Consider the following 24,354-nt stretch of genomic DNA (forward strand, 5'->3'; position numbering starts at 1 on the left):
CACAACAGATGCTAAACTGCTGCCCAGCTAAGTCCTGCTCTGCACAGACAAAGTCTGCCATTTGTCCTCCACACACTAAATTCCTGAGCTCCCTGCTCCTGTTTCCCATTGCTGTTACCGTTCCCAGCTATGCCTTCTGCTGGCTGGGGACCTCAGCTGTGGAATTCCCTCCCTGTCTCTCTCTCTCTCACCTCTCCACCCTTAGATGCTCCTTTAAAACCTTTTCTGACTTAGCTATCAGCCTCCTGATGTCCTCAGGGTCAAATTCTCACTGCTTGTAGCTAGATAAGTGGAGCTTGTTATCAGATAACTTTGGACCTGACTTCAGCAAGTTTAAAAGGAATCCTGACAGGGAAATGGCCTACAGAAGGAAATTGAGTGAACAACACAGTTGAAATTTAATGGAGAGAGCATCCTTGCATCAGACCAGTTTAACCCCGATATACCCTGCTCATTAAGATCAAACTGTGGAAAGACAGCTGGCCGTTGTCGGTCTTACTGAAAGACACTGATACAACAGGATAATTAACGTTTGGAAGTTTTGGAGACGCTACCGATTTGAACAGTAAAATATTCTAAGCGGTTGTGTTCTACGTTGTGTTTTACAGCTTCATGCACCAGTGGAAGAACAGTGAATAGACTGCAGGTGGGCCTGGGTAAACAAAAATAAATTCAGATTCTGCGTCTCCACATCCCCCCCCGCCCCAAAACCCCGGCACATCTTCAACTGTAACACTGGGGAATTCGGAGGAACCAGGAAGCTTGTGCGGACGGTAATCGTCCCATCTTTTTCTCACCAAACAATTGGGCTTCAGCTGTGCATAGAAACTCCTTTTGTCACACCTTCATGCAGAAATAAAGATTATTTTCAATACACAGTCTACCTGAGCTGCTTTGTCATTTCCAGTTGGTTGTGTTGAAGACAAAGGAAGGGGCTGGTTCCAGGCAGTTTCACAGGGATGGAAGCAAAGCAGGAAGATCCTACCCTCCCAACCCTGCCCCCAAGAGATTAGACAGAATCGGTTTGCTGGCTCATGGGAAAGACAGCATGTCCGACAGCACGACGCTAACCCTCCCACAGCGCAGCCTCTCCACAGTGCAGGACACCCACATCACTGACCCTCCCTCAGCGCTGACCCTCCCACGGCACAGCACACCCACAACATTGCCTCCCCTCAGCGCTGACCCCTGACGGCACAGTGCAGTGAGTATTGTAGTTTGTTGATGGGGTTCAGGTTTTTTTTTAGGGTAACAGTGCAGATGTTTAGTCAGGTGCTCGTGCAGTATTCAGACCTTGGAGTTGAAGAGCAGCCAATGACCATCTCGACTGTATAAGAAATCTGGTATTTTTTTTTTGGGGGGGTGTGGATTGAGCAGAGTGGCCAGTCGTCACCTCAAAATTCAGTGCAGAAAGGCTGGTGCATGGTACGTTAATATTTACTCTGTACAGACCAGATTACAAAACAGACATCAACATCTTTAACAGAGTGACAGCCAGAGTCTCACAGAACGCAACAAGCACCAGCTTGGTAGAAGGTCATTGTAACTACTGAATCGACACCACAGCACGAGATACACAACTGCAGTGGGTGCAGGGGCTGTGGGGTTGCTGAAGGACTTTTGAGACGATTGTATTGACCTGGGCTGTCGACGTTTGCCCAGCTGCCAACCACATGGCAAGGAGCAAGGTGCTGTGATCCCAGTGCAACCACACTCTATCCACCCAGCTCCCCAACACTTGTTTATTAAAACCAATCCGCCTTCTTGCCTCACCCTGTAATATAAATACAATTCTTGGCATTATAAAATTTCAGACCAGACTCCCCAGGGTGCCAGTATTTCTCCTCCCTCCTGCCCTGGAGGTTTCAGAAGCTGCACTACCTCCACACTTGGCTTAATCCTAATCCTACAGGCCTGGAGAGATTACAATTTCTGTCTGACCTCACCCTGTTCACATCTCGGATAGCGAATGAAGGTATTGAGCCCTCCCCTTCCTGACATCGAGCTGAGTGATACTTGCTGGATTCAGGTTGAGAACGTGATACACAGCTCCTTGACTGCAGGATGCAACAGAATTCAGATACAGCTCCCTCTATGCTGTCCCCGCATCAAACACTCCCAGGACAGGGACAGCACGGGGTTAGATACAGGGTAAAGCTCCCTCTACCCTGTCCCCCATTAAACACTCCCAGGACAGGGACAGCACGGGGTGAGATACAGATTAAAGCTTTCCCCTGGGCTGTATATTTACCACTGCATTAGGAGAGAGAGTGTCTGTTTGATGTTGCCATTTTCACTCGACATGCAGCAAACCAGAATTGATGTCTATGATCATTAAACATGAGCAGCGAATCTCAGCCTGTGGCTTGGGTTGCCCAGGGGTCAGTGTACGGTCTACCTGCACATTTATTTTTATCTGTGATGTTTTCCTGAGTGTGTGAAGTTGTAAATAGATTGAGATTCCTGGTTGTTCTTTGTAGGAGACTGGAGTCAGTATATTTCAGACAATCTCAGAGTGTCATACTCAGTGGCTACTGGGCTGCTGTGACCCAGTGACCCAGTACCTGGTGCTACTCCCTTGCTGTGGTCTGGCAGCGGGTATGTCAGCTGCAGTGCTGACATGTTGCAACCTTGCCAGTGCGGGGCTCCTGCTCAATGACCTTCAGGGCCTCACACTTGATAAACACAGCGAAGCAAAATGTCCCACTCTCTGCTGGTTTGTTTGTGTCTTCACAGCGGGAGGTCCGGCTGACCGAGGGAAGTGCAGAGTCCCTCAGCCTGAGGCTGGGGGGTAACTGCAAGGGTAAAAAAAACCAGGATAGCAGTCCGATCCCTGTCCAGGAACTGCACACTGGAAAGAAGTGTGTGTGTATCTGTGCAAATGGTCCACAATAGCTGCTCCAGCCAACAAGCACACCGAGGGGCTTCACAGGTCAGTGCTCGTTCAGTTGAAACAGACTCCGGTGGCCGTTTCACCCATACTTCAACATTGTGGCCATGGAGATGGGGTTGGTGACAAGTGGGAGAGGCGCCAGAGATCAACACCTGACCCAATCCGACTCTCAGCAGCGAGTCGAGTGTCACATCCTGCCCCTCTATCCAGCTATCACCCATTCTGATGGCTTTCCAACTTGCTCAGGAGGTCACATCCTGCCCCTCTATCCAGCTATCGCCCATTCTGACAGCGTCCCAACTTGCTCAGCAGGAGGGCAGCGCACCAGCGCGAGAGATTCCGAATGATCGTTCATTGAAAACCTCGGGTCAGCACTCACAACAAGGAGAGTCTGTTTCAGTGCAATGAGATGGACGGTATGCAAGAGAGAGAAAGAGAGGCAGGGCGGGTGAAGGCTGTGTATCCACTCCTGGTCCTCTGACAGTTTCTCTCCCTCTTTGCCACTGCGTGGTCCCAAGTTGCATGCCATTACCATTTCCCCCTCTTACTCCAGTCCTTGGGGGTAAAATGCAGGCATTTGGAGTCTATACGGAGATGCCTCTTCATCATTGCCTTCTCGTGACCCTCAACAATGTCCTCAGACAGTGTGAGTATGTACTGACCCTGAAACCACAAGGAAAACAGCAAGATTTAGCTCCCACGTGTCACACTGCCAACACAAACAAACAATATTAAACAATAAAAAGGTCTCCAACTTACGTTGTTTCACTGTCACAATGTGGTCCTACAGCTAAGGACGCAATTGCTGTGAGAAGGTGTAATGTTGAAACATAGTAGACATTTTTCATGCAGCACTGTATAGCACTGCATTTCTCGGAGTCATTGATTGTGGACTGACATGGGAAAAGGACTGTTTTACAAACCAAAGGTTATGATTTGATTTGATTTATTGTTGTCACATGTACCCTCAGTACAGCAAAAACTTTTGTTTTGCAAGCAGCACAGGTAGATCATAACAAACAAGGACTTACAGATCATAGGGCGATTGAACACAGCGAGGTATACGAGGTTACAGCTGCACAGGAGGTGTACAAAGCAAGATCAACATTAGATTTGAAATTTGAGTGGTCCGTTCGGCAGTCTAATAAGAGCGAGGAAGAAACTGTTCTTGAACCTGTTGGTACTTGTGTTTAAGGATACTAGAAGAAACTGCTGCAGTGTTTCAGAGCAAGTTCCTGACCCTCATTGTGTGTAGTATTTACACAGCTGCTTTGTCCAAGCAGTGGGGGAGATATTTGCAGATGGTCCAGCACCAGGGAGTGCGTACAAAGTGAGATTCAGCCAGCAACAAGTAGCTGATTGGTTTGGGGAGTTGACTCCAGTTGTGGATGACAAAGACTGTCAGCCTGACAACAGTGATCTGATTGGCTCCTCAGAAGCCAGGACAGCTTGTGGATGTGCACGATATTACCTGAAACCTCTGGACCTCGGATGGGGGTGGGGTAGCATGCAGCATTCCCTCATTGCCGACCATCCTACAGTATGGCAATGTTTCCTCTTCAAAATCTTCAAATAAATTGGTTCCCTTTTGCAAAAACACATTGACTCTGCCTTGAATTGTTCCGAGCTAGAATGTCTAAGAAAAGCTTCTAAAATCTTCCCTATGATAGACAGTAAACTAACTAGCCTACAGTTTCCTGCTTTCTGTCTGCTTCCCTTTTTGAATGAAGCAGTTACATTCACTATCATCCATTCTAATGCAACCTTCCTGAATACAGCAAGTTTGGAAAATTAAAACTAGCCACTTCTTTTACCACTGTAGGATGAAGTCAAACAGGATTCACTCGTCAGCCCACAGCTCCAACAATTTACTCAGTCTCACTGCTGTTGCAATTTTCTTCGATTCCCACCTCCCTTTCATTTGTTGAAATACAGCAGTTTCTAGATTATTGCTTGTATTTTTTAAAATTCATTCATGGGATGTGGACATCGTTGCCTAGGCAGCATTTATTGCCCATCCCTAATTGCCGAGAGGGCAGTTAAGTGTCAACCACATTGCTGTGGATCTGGAGTCACATGTAGGCCAGACCAGGTAAGGATGGCAGTTTGCTTCCCTAAAGGACATTAGTGAACCAGATGGGTTTTTCTGACAATTGACCATCTATATCCTCTACAGTGAAGACTATTGCAAAATACCGGTTCAATCCATCATCTGTTTATCTTTCATTAGTAATTCTCTGGACACACTTTCTAAAGGACCAATGGTCTCTCCCCAGTATTTTCTTCAGTCGTTCTTTGGTATTTTTAATATTCTGTCTCCCAAGGAAGAGAGTCACACCAGATACAAAATGTTAACCCTGTTTTTCTCTCTCCACAGATGCTGCCAGACCTGTTGTGTTCCCAAATCTCTGTTTTTCTTTTAGATTTCCAGTATATTCAGTATTTTACTTTTATTCTAATACAGCCTACTCTCCAGCCGGCTCCAGAATGTGCTGGTCTCAGAAACTTTTCCGGAACATTCTAAGAATTCCTCATTCAGACTACCTTTGCCCACCTGACTTTTCCAGCCTAAATGTAGATTAAAGTTTCCGTGACTATCTGGCTGTACTTGACCGATGTGAAATGTTTGGCATTTGCTTACCTTGTAGTAGTTAATGAGGTTCAGATATTGCAGGGTTGAGATCACATCTTCTTTCTTGATGCTGGTTAATTCACTGATCTCACTGAAATAAAAAGATAAAAGATTTTGAGTTTGCAGGGGAGTGAAAGCTGCTGATATTAGACTGGAAATCGGTGAGGCTAAAACCTGGTTAGTGACAACTTCCCCTCCTGCACCATCCTGACGTTCTCTGATATTCACTTACATTTGAGAACACTGTCCTCTTTACTCTTCCACGCGACGTGGGCCTCATTGCCCTTGAGCTGGGTCATTGCTGTGGGTCTGGTGTCACGGTGTAGGCCAGACCGGGTAAGGATGACAGATCTCACTCCCTAAAGGACACTCGTGACCCAGATGGGTTTGTACGACAATTGAGGATAGTTTCCCAGGTCCATCACTAAGGCTGGATTTCAATTCTGGGCGTAATTCATTGAAATGAATTTAGATTCAAACGGTGGGATCTGAACCCGATGTCCCCAAAGTACTTGGCCAGATCTTTCGACTACTAGCCCAATGACACAACTGCTACACCACTGTCTCCCCTAACAATTGTCTATTCATGTAGCGCTTCGGGGGAGGTGACAGCCTAGTGGTATTATTGTTGGACTGTTAATCCAGAGACCCAGATAATAGTCTGGGGACCTACGTTCGAATTCCACCACAGCAGATGGTGGAATTTGAATTCAAGAAAAATATAGAATGGAGAGTCCAATGATGACCATGAATCCGTTGCTGATTGTTGGAAAAACCCATCTGGTTCACTAATGTCCTTTAGGGAAGAAAACTGCCATCCTTACCTGGTCTGGCCTACATGTGACTCCAGACCCCCAGCAATGTAGTTGCTCTCTGGGCAATTAGGGATGAGCAATAAATGCTGGCCTAGTCGGCGATACCCTCATCCCATGAATGAATAAAGGGGATAAAAAACATACAGTAAATGGTCACAAGATGGGAACACTGCACGGCAGTACCAGCCTGGACGTCCTGCAGAACCCACAACCTCCCAGCACAGAGGCAAGAGCTGCAGTGGACATAGAATCCAGGGTGCCACCTCCAGCAACTCTGACAGGAACAGATGCTGCCCTCCGCCTCCACCCCCCCAACCTTTCCCCAGGACTATCCCCTGACACGTACTTGATTGTAATCTGTGGCCTCTCTCCGTTCTCTGATTTCAGCTCCATGAGAATCTCCAGGATGGTCTGGGACCAGTAGCTGCGGTAGGACAGCAGTCCCAGGTCAGACAATGGTTTCTCCGGTGTCCCCGTTTTCCCTTCAACCTTTGAGAGCTCATAACCTGAGAAGGAATTGTAGAATATTTTTAAGGTAAAGGTGGATGGATTCTTGGTAAACAAGGGGGCGAGACGTTATGGATGGCGTGGGTAAGTGTGAAGGGGAGATACAAAGATGTAGAGTAATCAGATCTTATTGAATGGCAAAGCAGGACTAAATGGGCCAAGTGGCCTACTCCTGAACCTAATTTACTGGTTTGTTATTGTGGCCTTACCAGGTAGATCCTTACTAGTTGCTGCTGGCTCAGTCGTAGCTAGGAACAGAGCAAGAGCAGGGAATGTGGACTGCCTATACTTTGATGTCCCTGCACTAGGTCTTGTACCAAGAGTGTTTCCCCGGCTAAGAGCAGGGACTGAGGAAGCTCAGTCTCATGGAGGGTATACTGAGTGATGTTTGTTTTTTTAATCAGTTCATTCTTGGGAGGTGAACAATAGGGTTTCAGTGACACTGAAGGAATGGCGATACATTTCCAAGTCAGGATAGTGATTGGCTCAGAGGGGAACGTGCAGGGGGTGGTGTTCCCCTGTATCTGCTGCCCTTGTCCTTCTAGATGGAAGCGGTCGTGGGTTGGGAAGGTGCTGTCTAAGGAGGATCAGCTGGCTGCTGTGAGAATGGACAATGAGGAGGAAAGGGAATGTGAGGCTTTACTGTGCAAACTGGGCACGTACAAGGAACAGGAAAGCTGACCTGTGGATTGTTAAGTCTGGAGAGTGGAGGCCAAGAGAGACTGGAGAGTCTGAATGACATACTGATATCTTTCTCTCTCTCAGTAACGCTGATTCCTGAACCAGAAGTTAAGTGACTGAGTGAGGTGTTGCTACTTACTGAACTCGATAAGTAACTTTCCATAGCCTCTCCTCTGATATGGTGGCAGTGTTAATATACAAGCCACATTGTAATCTTCTGTTGACTCTTTTTCCTGAATGGATTAGAAAGAAAGTTGTGTGAAATAAATTGCCCAATAGACTTTTGTGAAAAATGTCAAACTGATTTTCAAAAGAACACTCTCCAGTGGATTTTGTGCTTATTGGCACGGAAAAGTTAGTATTGGGGAATAACGGAGTAGCAAGACTTGGGGGTAGGGGCGGGGAAGAGAAAGGATTGACCAGGATGAGCCCGGAACTGAGAGGATCTAACTATCAGGGAAGTTTGGACAGGCTGGGGCTGCATTCTCTCATAAACAGGAGGCTGAGGGAGTGACGTGATCGAGTCTTTAAAATGATGAAAGGGGCTTCAATCAGGTCGATGTAGAGAAGATGTTTGCTATTGTTGGCGGAAGACCAAATCCAATGGAGAGTCCAGGAGAAACACCCTCCTCCTCCCCCCTCCAGGGGAGTGGGGACATTGGAGGAAGCCCTCCCTCCAGAGAATGTGGGACTCACTTCCACAGGGAGGGGTCACGGGGAATTGTTTAAGGCGGAAGCTGGATAAACAGGTGGCAGGGGAAAAGGAATAGAAGGATCGAGTTGGGGCGGGGGGGTGTGTGGTTGCGAGATGAAGTAGGATGTTGGTGGAACCTGGTGTCAAGCAGAAAGAGCTATGATGCTGCTCAGGAGGGGAGTTTAGACTGGGTGACGGTAAAGGGTTTCCTACCTTGGAGAAATACCCGACTATGTGAAAGCCTTTGCAGTCATACTCCGTCATGACGTAGAACAGGAAGGGATCGGTGTCGTAGTAGAGTGTTTTGTGATCCAGGAAGCACTTGGCCAGCAGACACAAGTTCTGTGAGTAATTCTGTTTATGAATGAAAAACAGAAGCAGTATTAGAGAGGAGTTCCCACCCGCCTTGCCTTCTCTACTTTACTGTGACGTCTCCCACATTCAACTAAAGAAATTACACTGGCAACTTCCAGGTCTCTCACGACTGTGTTGTTCTCTGTCATGGGCTGGACCAGCATTTATTGCCTGTTCTTAAACTGCTGCAGTTCATGTGACCCACAGTGCTGTTAGGGAGGAAATTCCAGGATTTTGACCCAGTGACACTGAAGGAACAGCGATACATTTCCAAGTCAGGATGGTGAGGGGCTCAGAGGTGAACGTGCAGGGGGTGGTGTTCCCATGTACCTGCTGCTTTTGTCCTTCTAGATGCAAGTGGTCGTGGGTTTGGAGGGTGTTGCCTGAGGATCTTTCTGCAGTGCATCTTGTAGACAGTACACACCGCTGCTACTGAGCGTCGGTAGTGGATGTTTGTGGATGTGGTGCCAATCAAGTGGGGGCTGCTTCGCCCTGGATGGTGTCGAGCTTCTTGAGTCCTGTTGGGGCTGCTTCCATCCAGCCAAGTGGGGAGGATTCCATCATACTCCTGACTTGTGCCTTGTCGATGGTGGACAGGCTTTTTTTTTGGGGGCGGGGGGGGGGGGGGGGGGGGGGGAGCGGGTGTGTTCAGGAGGTGAGTTACTTGCTGCAGGATTCCCAGCCTCTGACCTGCTCTTGTTGCCCCTGTGTTTATGTGGTGAGTCCAGTTGAGTTTCTGGTCAATGGTAACCCCCAGGATGTTGATAGTGGGGCATTCAGTGATCGTAACAACATTGAAGGTCAAGGAGGGATGACAGAAACAGCAGCCCAGCAGAGAACAGCCGTGCAGGACACTTTCTGATAGATGGGGTTCCCAACACATTAACATTCTCTTGCACCTTCTTCTGAGGGTCAGAATGTCACAGGATCAAATTCCTACCCTAAGTATTTAATTTCCTGAGGTTGTCCCCATTGGCAATGCAGTGCAGTGCACCCGCTAAAGGAGGGCCTGCACCGGGGGAGCACCTCACTGTTGGAGGGTCAGTGCTGTGCTGGTGGAGGTTAGTGGGTGGGGAGCATGGGAATAACAAATTGTTACCTGAATGATACCTGAACCATTCAGAAGATACTCACTTTGTTTTTCCTGCCATCAATTTCAAAGAAGGAGATGGTTCCTTTGCGGTAAATTTCATTTCCTGGTGGATGTCGCAAGTTACATTTGGTCTGACGGAACAGAACAGCGGGTTGGCATTATTAGTGAGTGAAAATTCAGAAGGCGTCTCATTTAAATGCGTTTTGAAGACAGCAGGACAACCTGGACTAACCACATCCCTTCCAATTCTGAGCCCTTGCTTCATAACAACCTCACAGCCTCTCAACCTAGTGAGGACGTTGTGGTATCGAGCTCCAAACTGGCAGCCTGAGCCACACAATCCAGCCTGACCGCCACCATCTTCCATCCCTCTGGCCCTGACCATAAAAAGCCAGCTGCTGGAGTGCTACAGCACCTGGGACAGTGTCGTGCAGCAGATTGTAGGGTGCACATTGCTGTCTGGGCTGTCAGCAAGCACTTCCACAGGCTTTTTCCGAAGCAGGGGGGAGTTTTTCAGGCGACATTCTCCCCACCTCGCCACAACCACCTCACCAGTAAGAGTGACTACACATGTCTGCATACATGTATGTGATATAGGCGCTGTGATCACCTACTGTGTAATTTAACCTGACTTAGTACAGATACTCCTAAGAGGGATGGCGCAGTGGCACGGCTGAGTCATAGCACCAGGGACCTGGGTTCAATTCCACCCTCAGGCACTGTCTGTGAGGAGTTTGCATGTTCTCCCCGTGTCTGCATGGGTTTCCTCCCACAGTCCAAAGATGTACAGGCCATGCTAGATTGTCCCATAGTGTCCAGGGATGTGCAGGCTAGGTGGGTTAGTCATGGGAAATGCAGGGTTACATAGACAGGGGAGGTGTGTGTGTCTGTTTGGGATACCCTTGGGAGGGTCAGTGTGTGGACTCAATGGGTCGAATGGCCTGCTTCCACTCAGTAGGGATTCTATGTCCTGTGGCAGCATTTCAGAGCGAGACTGAAGGACAGAGTCAGCGTCTCAGCGTCACTGTTAGGGTTAGCAGGTTACAGTTTCTGCTGGGTCATGTTGACCAGGAATGAGAATAAATAATCAGAAAAGGATTGAGAGGTTGAATCTCGTTTTCAATTGAGAAAAGCCTCGTTGTGTAATTTAATTGAGATGTTTAAATGTCTGAAACATTTGGATCGAGTGAAAACTAAAGGGAATGCTTCCACTAAAACCAGGGAGCGATCTATATCAGATTGTCACACAGAAATCCAAGAGAAAATTCTTCACCCAAAAACAGCAGGGAGACTTGCTCTCACAGGGAGCAGTCAGGGTGAAGAGTGAAGGTGTATTTAAGGCAAAGTGAGACCAGCAGGTGAGGGACAAGGGAGTAGAGGGTTACAATGGTAGATTTAGAGGAGGGAAAGATAGGAGGAGGCTGCATCAATACCAAAAGGGACTGGCTGGCCTACCCCTGTGCCATATTTCCAACGTGATCCTGTAAGCGATACCTCCATTGTCATTGGAAGCATCATTGAAATTTTGATTTATCGAACTGAACCCTCGAAGGACACGTCACAAAACCTAGTCAACGTTCACAGACCACGCGTGTGATGGGTGAACTTGATTTCTGCTCGGCTTCCTGCCTGTACCCAACACTCACAGCCGGCCAGCGACAGACAAACCCTGCACACTTACCAGGTGCCTCTGCAGGCATTTGAGGCTCTTCAGATACTTGAGACAGAACTCACAGAGGTACAGGACGGGCAGCGAGGTCAGCTCCTGTGGGTAGGGTGAGAAGTACCAGGGTTTCAGGCGGTGTCGGCCCAGCTCAATACATTCGATGTTCTTCATCCGCGTGACTATATCATCATGGCTCCTGTCTGACACCAGGCTGCCTGTCATGCGGGGGGCCGAGGGGATGCCATCCGAGCTGTCCTGGGAGTCCTGTTCAAAGCGGGGGTGGGGGGGAGAAGGAGGGTGAAAGTTGGGTGAAAGGGATACAGCAGCACCCTCCTGACAGCACTTTGCTCGGGAGCCCTTCGCCTTGTCCTGAGGCAGGAGTTACTTTTGATTCTGTCGAGACCGTTAGAGGCGGAAGGCAGTTAAAAGGTTTTGTGATGTCAGGAGCCAGCTTCCTGGTACCGATGTGACATCATAAAAGCGGGACAGAGAAGCAAAAACAGTGGCTCATTCTGTAAACCTGCAGCACATAATCCAGTGCAGAAAGCGACCGTTCGGCCCATCTGCTGCTGTTTCTGCTCCATCCAAACCCATCTTCACTTCACCCACCCCAACCCTTAATCAGCACCCCTCTGAAATGCATTGACAAAATTCACCAATGCCGCCCTCCCCCTGCTCTCTGGGGGGTGTTTCTCTTGAAATCTTCCATGGATTTTTCAGGACTGTCTGAAATCAGTGGCCCTCCTAGATCTGGTACCCCCATGGGGGGGAACTATCTGCTCCAAGTGTCGGACCCAATTGATACCCATTTCATCACTTTTAAGACTCAATCAGATCAGCCCTTCAGCCTATTTAGACTTTCCTCACAGTTATAACCTTTTTGTTCTGGGATCATCCTTGTAAATCTTTGTAACAAACTTCTCCAATGCCTCAATATCCCTTTTCATAAAATGTACTTCAAACGTGTGACATGTGGAGACCAGGCAGCATGGTGGCTCAGTGGTTAGCACTGCTGCCTCACAGCACCAGGGATCCGGGTTCGATTCTACCCTCGGGTGACCGTCTGTGTGGAGTTTGCACATTCTCCCCGTGTCTGCGTGGGTTTCCTCCGGGTGCTCGGGTTTCCTCCCACAGTCCAAAGACGTGCAGGTTAGGTGAACTGGCCATGCTAAATCACCCATATAGTGTTCAGGGATGTTTGGATTAGGTGGGTCATAGGGGGATGGGTCTGGGCAGGATGCTCTGAGGGGAGGTGTGGACTTGTTGGGCCGAAGGGCCTGTTTCAACACTGGAGGGATTCTATGATATGATATGATATGATGAGAACTGACACTGTCTGTAACGCAGTAACTCCATATGGGAGATAGAGACTGGGACTGTGTGCGGTAACTCCAAGTGTGGGATATGCTGGGAGGAGCATCGTTAAAGAAAATAGGTGAACAAGGAGTCCAGAGAGTGAAAAAAAAAACCGTTGTGAAGTTGAGGCAGTAGGTATAGGTCAGCCTGGGATAATGAATAGCTGCTAAAGAGGACTGTTAGTGGCTGACAATAGATTGTTTGTAGTAGCAGCCCATGTGATTGCAAGGCCTAGTGCGTGGAGATTGGAGTAAGGACGTGGGAGAATGCACTCAGGCCCTGACATTACTGAACTCAATATGGAGTCCGTAAGGTTGCAGGGGTCCCAAGTGGAAAATAAGGTGCTGTTCTTCAATCTTGTGCCAAGCTTTGCTGATGCACTGCAGCAAGCCCGAGACAGAGATGTTGGCCAGGGAACAGGGTGGTGTGTTGAAGTCGCAGGCAACTGGAAGCTCAGGGTCATTTTTAAAAAGGAGAAAACGTAGGTGTTCTGCAAAGCAGTCGATCAGCCTGTGCTTCATCTCCCCACTGTAGGTATCAACTCTGCTTTCTCAACACAGATGCTGCCAGACCTACTGAGTTTTTTTACCCAGCAATTTCTGATCTTGTTTCTGATTTCCAGCATCCACAGTGTTTTTTTTAATTTTACATTCTTAACACTGTCACAAAATCCTGTACCAGTGTCTCCACTTTAATGAAGTGGTGTCAGCTCGGTCAGAAATTAACAATTGCAGCTGACCCTGGGGTTAAGAAAGAGAATAGTTCCTTCCTTCCCGGAACACTGGAAGTGTTGCATCCAGCTTTCATTTGCTTGTCTGATGTCCATTGTCTCCTTTCCCACTCGACTGACAAGTGGGTTCTCACCCAGGGCCAGTGAGACTGCCAGGAGAGACTGGAGAGGCTGGGATCATTACCCTTGGGGAGACGGGGAAGTTCTGGGGGAGACTGAATCGAGGCGTTCAGAATCAGGAAGGGGGCTGTTGGATCGAGTCAGTGTGAGGGAGAAACTGTTCCCAGCAGCAGGAGGGTCAGTCACCAGAGGGACACAGGAACAGAATCCAAGAGAGGGAGGGAGGGGAGAGATGAGGAGAATGTTTGATTTGAGGCTGCAAGTTGCTGTGATCTGGGACACGCTGCCTGAAAGGGCAATGGGAGCAGATTCAACAGGACCTTTTTTCTTGTGGGGCGGGGGGGCGTAGCAATCAGGAAATACTGAGAAAGGAAGAATACAAAGAGATCTGTCGGGGGCAAGACCGGAGGGGAGTGGGTGTCATTGGAGACATCTTTCAAAGAGCTGGCCCAGGCTCAGTGGGCTGAATGGCCTCCTCCTGTGCAGTACACACCAATAAAGAAAGACACCCATTAAAGGGCGACATGATGGCTTAGTGGTTAGCACTGCTCCCTCACAACACCAGGGACACAGGTTCAATTCCATTCTTGGGTGACCATGTATGTGGAGTTTGCACATTCTCCCTGGGTCTGCATGCGTTTCCTCCGAGTGCTCCGGTTTCCTCTCGCAGTCTAAAGATGTGCAGGTTAGGTGGATTGGCCATGCTAAATTGTCTGTAGTGTGGAGGTGTTACGGGGATACAGTAGAGGGCTGGGTCTGGGTGGGATGTTCTTCAGAGGGTCAGTGCAGACTCGATGGGCCAAATGGACTCTTTCCACACTGTAGGAATACTGTGACCTTCTGCAAACCTCATGACATCCCAAAGTGCTTTGCAGCCGATGAAATCCATAATGCTGTTTGGGGATATTGTCTGGGATTCTGGGCGCAGGTGGCAGAGAGGACACATCGCACAAACTCACCTCATCAGTCCCCAGGCAGCCGGCTTTCCTCTTCCGCCCAGCAACAGCCGACACCGGTCTCCTCACCGAACCATTTTGCTGCAAAGACAAAGACAGAGAGTTGTCAGATTGAATGGAAACTCAGCCGCTTCTGTCAAAGCGGGGGAACGGCACAGCAAGTCAGCAAAGACCCAGGTTGTGCTCAAATGTTGCAAACCTTGAAAGTATGCACGGCAATCGCAGTGATTTAAAGAGGTAACGAAACAGGGAACTGGGGGAAGAAGGGTGGTACAGCAACTCAGTTGTTAGCACTGCTGCCTCACAGTGTCAGCAACCTGGGTTCAATTCTACCCTCGGGTGACTGTGTGGAGTTTGCACGTTCTTCCCCCTATCTGCATCGACTTCTTCCGGGTGCTCCGGTTTCGTCCCACAGTCCAAAGGTGCGTGGGGTTGAGTGGACTGGCCATATTGAATTGCCCATAGTGTCCAGGGATGTGTAGGCTAGATGGGTTAGGGTGGGAAATGTAAGGTTATAGGAATAGGATGGGGGCGGGGCGATGGGTCCGGGTGGGATGCCCTTCTGAGGGGGCAGCGTGGACTTGATGGGCCGAACGGCCTGCTTCCACACTGTAGGAATTCTATGAAGTGAACTGGGATCCAGTTAGCACCCAGTCAGCACCCAGTCAGTCAAGCTGATTCACTAATGTCCTTTGGGAGGGAAATCTGCTGTCCTTACCTAGTCTTGCCCACACGTGATTCTGGCAATGTGGCGGACCCTAAACTGCCCTCGGGGCAATTAGGGATGGGCCTAGCCAATAACGCCCACATCCTGTGAATGAATAATAAAAACCTCCCATCCCAACTCCATTCAGGGAACTGCCGGTGTTGGAGGCAGGAAGGAATAAAAGGATATACTGATAGGCTGGGATAAGGAGACATGGAACGAGGAGTATTAACACTGACAACAGAGACCAAACCTCCCCACAAACCCCCACTCCCCCTCACATTTGCCTCTGAAACTCACCTGCGCAAAGACGGGTGTGGGTATTTCTGGAGTTGGTGCCACAGGAGTTGCTGGAGAGCACTGGGTTGTGAGGGAAACAGCCTCCAACTTCCTCTTCTGCAAGGGAATCCAAAACATTTCTCATGTAAAGAGCTTCTGTGGGACCCATACAGGCCACACACACCACCCCCCCCCGCCCAGCTTCTCTGCGTAACCTTCCAAGCTTGCCAGCATTGAACCCCGTCCTGATCGAACCATTATATCACAACAGTGACTGACATGGTGAGGCGGGGTGGAGGAGGCGGGATCTGGGGACTCTGTACCCTGGGGCAGGAAGGAGCGAGAAGGGCACTAGTGCCTCTTAGGAAGGGGACAGGGTCTGCACCAAACAGGGTCACACGCATTGTGTTGGGGGGTGTGAGATGAGTGAACATGGTGAAGCCACAAACATTCACGTCCATGCTAGGCATCCCCGAGGTTACAGAGCGGAGATACTGAACAAGATGTCTGAGACCGCGTTCCAGGAGGTTGCCAGGTCACTGCGTCTGCCTCAGTCTTACGCATTCGAGAGGTGGTGTCGGGGACACAATAGGATGTCCTGTGCCTAGCCCACCACAATCGCCCGCTTCACCAGACCTTCCAAATGAACCAGACCAAGTGCTGCAGTGAGATTCAGGTTACACAGTAGCTCAGCAGCAGCACTTGGTCACTGCCCCTCCTGTGAGGTGGTCAGGGGCCTCTGCAAACTGAAACAGGAGGGATCAGCAGCTGAGGAGAGAGAAACACCATTGTTTCGATGTTCAGAGATTCAGGCAGCGCTGCTATTCTGATACTGAACAAGTAACATGGGGGCCTCAGTTCTTCAAACAAATCTAACATTTCCAGAGGTATACTGCAGTTATGCTGCATATCTTCTTTTGTGTTCTTATTCAAAATGATTTGGAAAGGAATATAAAGCAGAGATAATGACATGAGACATAGTGATGTTCGTTTAGAAAGCCAGAAGCCCATTCTAATGCCCTGGGGACACAGGTTCAAATGCCACAAGGACATCCAAAAAAGGTCTATCTCCAATTGCTGAATAAAATCCAGAAGTGAAAGCTAGTCTCAGTGAAGGTGACCACGAAACCATCATCGACTGTTGTAGAAACCTATCTGGTTCACAAATGTCCTTTAGCGATGGAAATCTGTACCTGGTCTGGCCTACCACATGACTCCAGCCCCCACAGCAATGTGAATAGCTCATAACTGCCCCCGAGCGAGCCACTTCATTCAAAGGGCAGTTAGGGACAGGCCTTGCCAGCCAAATCCAAATCCCGTGAGAGAACATAAGAGGAACCTAGCAGGCTGGATTGCTACATTTATAAACAATCTTGTGCCTGAGAGGGTTCATTCACCTCGTTAAGATAGCTCACTACAGCAAGAGGCAAAACTAACCAAACAATCATCACCACCATCCTCAGATCCCAGCACACACTTAAACAGGGGCAATTAACAGCAAAATAACATCTTACTGCTGGCCACTCGTCTGCTGGGATCAATTTTCCCAATTATATTTTGGGAAAGGATTTGGAAATCTAGAACTATATTCCCGATGTACCCCTAACACCAACACCACCTTGCGGAGGGATAACTGGGCCTTTCAAAAAGAAGATATTGAAATTTCTGTTGGTGAAGATATTGAGAGATATGGGGGTAACATGTATGAGTGCGGCTAAGTAGGCCTCCTGCTGTTGCTATGTAACAGGTTCAAGGAGGGGACACCTCCCTTTCCCGTGTAGCTCTTTAGAGGGGTTGAATGGCCTCCTCTTATTCCCCTATAAAAGGTCCAAGCAAGGAGCTAAATCGTCTCCTACTGCGAAACAAAGGAATGCCTAGTGGTGATAGCTTCTCTACAGACTGAAAGCGAGTAAAGAACTTAGAAAGCAGTAGCTTTGAAAATAATCTTTTCTCCAACAACCAACATGTGCTGATCTGTGCAGGGAATTTTAAGAGGTGAAGGAGTGAGAGCAGCACATGACTAGTCAGATGGCTCACTGGGCTGGAGTGGGTGTGGACAGGATGGAAGGACAGGTTAGATTTCAAACTGGATTCAGAGTGAACAATTTTGCCAGAGTGAAAGGGTCCCCAGAAAAATAAAAGGCACAGGTTAGAGTCTATAAGGCACCTGACCAGACTGCAGAAAGCAAGGAGTTAGAGCAAAGGTACACTCAAATCATTGGTAACATTGCAAAACATTTCCATTCCCCAATCGACCTGTGTTTCCTATCAAATATATTAACCACCCTTATGCAAGTCCTGCCAACTTTACACCAAAAACACCTAAATCTGGGCAGTACCTATGTAAAATGGTCACACTGTAATTGCGCCCTCTCATCAGTGGAGGTGCTGCCACACCGTGACACGTTTACATAGAGAGTTCCCATTATAAATGTGGACAGCCTGCCTGGCCAAAGGTGGTATGGCAGTGCTAAGTGGAGCACAGGTCTGGGAGTGGTTACAGTAACATAACCCAACATGAGGAAAGGTTACAGTAATATAACTCAACACCACTCATTCCTTGGACAATGGACTCATTTAAACTCAACGAGCAGAGAACTGATCTCCCACAGGGCCCTGCAGCCTTCTCCCTTCTATCCTCGCCCTGTAGGGCTGCCATCTTAAACCAGGGTTATTGACCATTGGATACCTGACACCCAGGGATGAAGGGTGAGACGCCAAACTGTGGCCCTAAGGTTTTGGAGGATGGGGTTATGGTGGTTGTTTTGGACAGAGCACATGCCATCAGAACAGAAAGCCACAGAAACATTTAAGTGGCTAGCCCTGGTGCCAATGTACTGGGCATCCAATCCAAGGGGGGGCAGGTGGCAGTAACATCCCAGAACACGGATACTAGGGGCTAGAAAGGAGTTAAATTTCATCACAACTGACTCACATCACCAGCAAGCGGTCAAACAAGTATAAAGGCAACTCACGGATAACAAATTTTTTGTGACGTTTTCGATGCTGTTGGTCCTGTCTGGTATCTTCACGACAGGGACCCTTTGTAAACTAGCACTTGAGGCTAAGTAGGGCAAGCCCTGCTCCACACAATACCATAGAAGGGGGAGAAAGAGACACAACAGGTTATCCTGGAAGAGCGACCAATGGCAGCCTGACTGTGATCCTCACCTGGTTTTCAAATCCCCTCCATGGCCTCCTCCCTACCTCTGTAACTTCCGCCAGCCCCAATAACCCTCCGAGATTTCTGTGCTCCTCCAACTCCGGCCTCATCAGCATCCACCATTTCCATCAGTCCACCATTAGTGCCTTTAGCTGCCCGAGGCGTCAAGTTGTGGAACTCCCTCACTAAACCTCTCCAGCTCTCTCCTCCTTTAAAACGTTCCTTAACACAGACCTCTGTGACCCAGCTTTCGGTCATCTGTCCCCGCTATGCCCCAGTATGGCTCGGGGCAAAAGTCTGCCTGAGATTTCCTTTCCTGTGGAGGATACAAATTGAGTCATTGTGGACTATGGCGTTCCTATATTCCAGAGCCCCTATAACACCCCAGGGATCAGAAACTATGACTCTCTAGACGTGAAGGCTCCGTTCAGACAGGAGGGGTCTCTTAGATGAATCGGTTGGTCACTCGTGGCTCAGCTTGGGGCTGTCAGTGCCCAAGTATTGCTGTTCCCCTGGGTATCGGGCTGAACCAGTCCAGCTGTTATACAGGGACCAATCACCTTTGTGCAACTTGAGCAATGGGTTTCTGACGAGGCTCCTCCCAGACAGGGCTTCTCCATCCAAATGCAATGCTGACTTCACCAAATGCTTGCACATGTGTTGTCCAGTAGGGATTGGGGGTGGGATGGGGTGGGGTGGGGGGTGCGGGGAGGTGGTGGTGGGGGGTGGAAAAAGGGGAGAGGAACACTTCTCTTTAAACGCCCTCCCCTCGCCCATCCATACTGATATAATAATAGTCTCTCCCCCACCACCTCCCCACAATAAGAGAGACTTGCATTTGTATAAAGCCCATTCCGCCACTTCAGGACATGCCCACCAATGAAGGGAACGTGGCAGTCACATTGGCACAGAGCCAGATCTCATGGAAGGAGACGGTTATTGGTCAAGGGGGTTAGATATGAGCACCAGGACACCGGGGAAAACTCAACTGTAGCAAATAGGCTGCTGGCTCCTGCCGCTGCAGCACATTTTGACATTAAAACAGGTTGGCTAGCCTTCTGTAATGGCAAAAACACATGATCCAGAAATCCACTAACAGAGGGCCCCGTCTGTATCTGTATCATAGTTGACTGAATGTTGCGAAGCTACACGTCAAAGGGATACGGGTGTCATTCACAGACAAAGTAATGCTGGTACAATACACAACAGGGCTTTACAAAGTATGTAAGATTCCTATTTCTCCGGGTCCTTTCCCCACCTCAGGGCATCTCAAAGCTTCACAGCCAATTACGGACTTTATGGAAGGGTAGTCACTGTAGGAAATGCAGCAGTCGCACACGTAAAGCAACAGCCCACAATTAAATTAATGACTAGATACTGTCTACCTGTGACATTGGTCGAGGGGCTATCACGGAGGACAGTGTGGTGAACTCTCTCACTTCTACAAATTAGCAACTGGGGATCGTCTTGCATACACATGAGAGGGTCACAACAACAATTAAAGCAACACCCCTGCCCCACCAACAGGCCAACATTGCCCCAGCACTGTGCTGGGAGTGCTGAGCTGGATTATGGGGCTCAAGCCTCCAGCGTAGGGTTGAGACTCAGAACCTTGTGATTCAGACGGGAAGAGTGATCACACCCAGATTCACAGAAGAAGTTCAGGAGTGAGAAGGTGGAGAGTTTTAACCTATTTTCCCCGTCACCTTGGTCAAACTAGTCCACATGGATCCATTCTAAGCTAGGCAAGGATTCATAAATTAAGCCCCGGACAAAATTCACGGCATTGTTTCAAGAAAGTGAGCATTTCGGTTCATTAAAATTACCCCAACTCAAGCTCAAAAATCCCACTTTCAAACAGACCTCACACAGGGACAGGGGTGAGATCCCTGAGCCTGTTGGTCCATCAGTATATGACTGACTGCCTGTGGTCTTGGCTCCATTTCTCTGCCTGATCCCACCTCACCCTTAATTCCCTCGTCGGTTAAAAACCTCTAACTCAGCTTTGAATGTATTTAGTGGCCCAGCCTCCACTGCTCTTTGGAGGAAGAGAATTCCACAGACTCACGACCCTCAGAGACAAGAAATTCCTCCTCATCTCCATAGATCCCTCACTCTGTGCCCCCTTGTTCCAGACATCCTCCATGATGGGAAACATCCACTCAGCCCCCTCAGGACCTTATATATTTCAATAAGGTAACCTCTCGTTCTTCTAAAATCAACGAATACCAGCCCTAACACCGATCCAATGACTCTGTCCCCACCTCACTCCAACACAGAACACTATCCAAAGTAGGCACATTCATAGAATCATTGAATCCTTACAGTGTGTACATTGAGTCCACACTGACTCTCCGAAGAGCATCCCACCCAGATCCCACTACCACCCCTGCCCACCAACTATCCCTGCATTTCCCCATAGCCAATCCACCTAGCCTGCCCATCCCTGGATGCTACAAGGCAATTTAGCATGGCCAATCCACCCTAACCTGCACACCATTGGACTGTGGGAGGGAACTGGAGCACCTGGAGGAAACCCACACAGGCACTGGGAGAACTGGCAAACTCCACACAGACAGTCACCTGAGGGTGAATATAAACCTGGGTCCCTGGCGCTGTGAGGCAACAGTGCTAACCACTGAGCCACCATGCCACTTCTTGCCTGCCTATTTTCCTAGCAGGTTATGATAACAGGTTAAGGAAGAAGAAACAACAATGAGTGGGAGACCCACTGAGCCCAGTTCCACCAACGGTTAGCTCATGACTTAACTCAGTCTACCCACCTTGATCCTGTAACTTCAAAGGCCCATTCCCCATTTAAAAAAAAGAATTAATCTCAATCCTGACATTTCCCAGTGACAGCCCCAACCTCGAAACTGGAGAGAACAGTTTCCCCTCTATGGACCGGATTGAATCCTTCAATCATCCCAAAGCCCTGGATTCAGTCACTCAATAATCTTTGAAACTTGAGGGAAATATAAACACAGCCCATGGAACCCACCTGGGTTAGTTTATCTAATCTGGCTGGAAACCAGGGAGCCACAGTGTGGCTGAAACCTAAACAATAGGCAGGAGGTGTGAAGAGAGACAAAGAGCCTCTGTCAGTCTCTGCTGTGACGTAGTGGTGGAATACAGAATCAGGAGGACATTAAGGTGCCCTCAAGTAAAGCCGGGGTGCGGGGGGACTGGCGAGGAGCGTGGGCAGCTGGTTGGTAGAGCAATGGGCCCAGCAATCATAAAAGAAACGAACAAGCAATTTTCCTCGCTGAGGTTGGGACAGAAGCACTGCACTGACTGTCATTAATAACATCAACTGGAAGGTAGAGACAGCCCTTTTGGAATAGGATTAAGAAATCTGCAGTACCGGTGTTGGAATGGTTTTGCCAATCCCTGCTGCTGATGTGTGCAGTGAAAGATCGAGTGTCTTCTTCTGAGGAGGAATAGAGATTAGGTTACTCACGTACATGGTCCAACAACACAAATACGGCTGCTTTTGCCAGGCTTCAAAATCCTCCAGGGCCTCACTAACCCTCCCTTGATCCTGCTGCCGCCCCTTGCCACCATCGTAACCCCATCACACCCCCAAACCCCCACCTCTCCCTCTCAATCTCGGCCAGGAGAAACACCCTCATGGCCACCCAACTGAGACCAGCTCATGCAGCAAGTAACAAGGTGCAGAGATATTTGGGCGGGGTGGGAGCTGGACAGAGTCTAAGAGATCATTAAAAGCTGGGAGAAAAAGATAACAAAAACAGAATAGAATGAGGCTAAATGACAGGCGGCCTTGACATTAAGGGGGACTGTACCTGGAAGGTGTACAGAAAACTCTGGTCAGACTTCACCTGCAGTCACTGTGCTCAGTCCCAGACACCTGACCTCAGGATAGGGCTTGAACGGAAGAAGGGCAGCCCAGATTCACCAGAATCTTTATTGGCTGTAAAGCGCTGCAGGGGCATCCTGAGGATGTGAAAGGTGCTATATAAATGCAAGATGTTCCCACTGAACCCATACGTCCCTATACCACTGTTCTTACCTTAGCCTGTCCATGAGCACCCCCACACCCCACCCCACCCCCCCTCCCCGCCTGTGCGTACCCGCCTCACCCCGCTCCCCCTCCCCGCCTGTGCGTCCCCGCCTCACCCCGCTCCCCGCCTGTGCGTCCCCGCCTGTGCGTCCCTGCCTCACCCCGCTCCCCCTCACCCCGACACGCCCCCCGCCCTCAGCCTGTCCGTACTCACCTCACCCTGCCCCCCTCCCTCAGCCTGTCCGTACTCACCTCACCCTGCCCCCCTCCCCGCCTGTGCGTCCCCGCCTCACCCCGACATGCCCCCCCCACCCTCAGCCTGTCCATTTTCACTCTTATTTCAACTCAAAACCCTCCTTTGAACACACTCCCCTCTTAATCCCCTGCCCCTACCACAGCCTCACTCTCCCATAAACACTCCCTCTCTCTCCACTCATGCACCCAGTCTCTCCCCTGCTGCCTCTCTTCCTATTTGCTCCCCATTGTAGCATCCCCACTCCCCCCCCCCCCCCCTAGCCGCCCCCTCCCCGCTGTATCTGCTCTACCTGCCCACTCTCTCCCTCAAGCTCCTCTCTCCCTTGGCCCTTCTCTTGCCTGTCTCACCATGGCCCCTTAATCCCTCTTAGAACATCTCTTACCCCCTCTCCACTTCCTCCATAGCCCCTCTGTTCCCACACCAACCCATAGCTCCAATCTCCCTCCCGCCCCTGGCATCCCTCACTTCAACCATCCGCGCCCCCACCTCTAAATTTCTCTTTCTCTCTGCTCACCTTCGTCCACTGTCTCCCGCTACCCCCTCACAGCCTCGCTCTCCCAGATTATAGTTGCTCAGCTCTACCAGAGCCCCTCTCTCCTTTCACACCTTAGTCCCACTCTCTCCAACCTCCACCAATACCCTCCCACTCCTTCTGTATTTCCCTCAAAACCTCTCACTCTCCCTCTCCCTCTCTCCGCCCACCTCTTACACCTCCATTCCTCCACCCTCCCCTCATAACCTCTTCCTTTCTCTGTCCTCCCCTCTCTTTCTCTCCATCCCCTCGCTGGTCTCCCTCCCCTCATAGCCACTCACCCCCCTTCCTCCTTGCGCAACACATCTATCTTATGTCTTTATCTCTCTCTCTAAACAGTTACGATTCAAACAGCAGGGTCATTACCAGATCCCTCTCAGGAGAGCTTGGCCTGGATCCCGGGAGGCCATTCTTAGTTGGAGTTTTAGCTTCCTTTTTTGGGAACTGGATTTTCTTTAGGTCCAACCTTTCAGGAGTCACCCACTCGTCCAGACGCTTGTTAACTGCGGGAAAAAAAAATTCAACTTTAACGCACACCCCAGCGAGAAGAGTGAGCCATGAAGCCTCTAAACAAACCCCCACCTTGATTACCATCTTGACCCCATGTTCCCCAGATTCCCAAACACCCTCAACCTACAGTACCCTCACCCTTTCAAACACCTTTACCTCTGATAACCACTGTGACCCCGCCCAACATCAGTGCCAAAAATTCAAATTTCCAGCTTGTGTAGTGTTTTCGTTTAAATTAACAACAGCCAGGCTCACTGCTCCGATACATTTACTTGAGGAACTGCACAGTTGCTGTTGTGTCAGACAGCCAGGGCATTTGCCAGCAGCACAGCAGATATGTCCCCACCGGTACAGCACCCCAGTGTCATGCCACAACAGACCCGCCCC

At 49.4% G+C, this 24,354-nt stretch overlaps 2 protein-coding genes across 6 annotated transcripts in view; both read right to left on the reverse strand.

The window, feature by feature from the left end:
• LOC109925156 (mitogen-activated protein kinase kinase kinase kinase 5-like) overlaps nucleotides 1–3,114 on the reverse strand; it is an 11,914-nt gene extending 8,800 nt beyond the window's left edge. Inside the window, exons 1-2 of the mRNA XM_048619644.1 lie at nucleotides 2,983–3,114; nucleotides 2,621–2,795 (exon numbers count right to left, since the gene is read on the reverse strand). Coding sequence (XP_048475601.1) covers nucleotides 2,621–2,795; nucleotides 2,983–3,114 — 307 coding nt within the window. The remainder of the gene's footprint in view (nucleotides 1–2,620; nucleotides 2,796–2,982) is intronic.
• Nucleotides 1,422–24,354, reverse strand: part of LOC109926456 (histone acetyltransferase KAT5) — a 29,619-nt gene continuing 6,686 nt past the window's right edge. The window contains exons 3-14 of one of the 5 annotated variants that reach the window (XM_048619664.1): nucleotides 23,824–23,960; nucleotides 22,010–22,072; nucleotides 18,458–18,562; nucleotides 15,504–15,599; nucleotides 14,501–14,578; nucleotides 11,351–11,599; nucleotides 9,711–9,800; nucleotides 8,436–8,576; nucleotides 7,668–7,761; nucleotides 6,687–6,846; nucleotides 5,535–5,616; nucleotides 1,422–3,556 (exon numbers count right to left, since the gene is read on the reverse strand). In XM_048619664.1, coding sequence (XP_048475621.1) covers nucleotides 3,422–3,556; nucleotides 5,535–5,616; nucleotides 6,687–6,846; nucleotides 7,668–7,761; nucleotides 8,436–8,576; nucleotides 9,711–9,800; nucleotides 11,351–11,599; nucleotides 14,501–14,578; nucleotides 15,504–15,599; nucleotides 18,458–18,562; nucleotides 22,010–22,072; nucleotides 23,824–23,960 — 1,430 coding nt within the window. In that variant the 3' untranslated portion in view covers nucleotides 1,422–3,421. Of the gene's footprint in view, nucleotides 3,557–5,534; nucleotides 5,617–6,686; nucleotides 6,847–7,667; nucleotides 7,762–8,435; nucleotides 8,577–9,710; nucleotides 9,801–11,350; nucleotides 11,600–14,500; nucleotides 14,579–15,503; nucleotides 15,600–18,457; nucleotides 18,563–22,009; nucleotides 22,076–23,823; nucleotides 23,961–24,354 lie in introns of all 5 variants that reach the window. The other 4 variants (XM_048619663.1, XM_048619665.1, XM_048619666.1 and 1 more) reach the window with 4 other exon arrangements.

The sequence above is a fragment of the Rhincodon typus genome, chromosome 43 (genome assembly GCF_021869965.1).
Source record: "Rhincodon typus isolate 14 chromosome 43, sRhiTyp1.1, whole genome shotgun sequence".
Lineage (NCBI taxonomy): Eukaryota > Metazoa > Chordata > Chondrichthyes > Orectolobiformes > Rhincodontidae > Rhincodon > Rhincodon typus.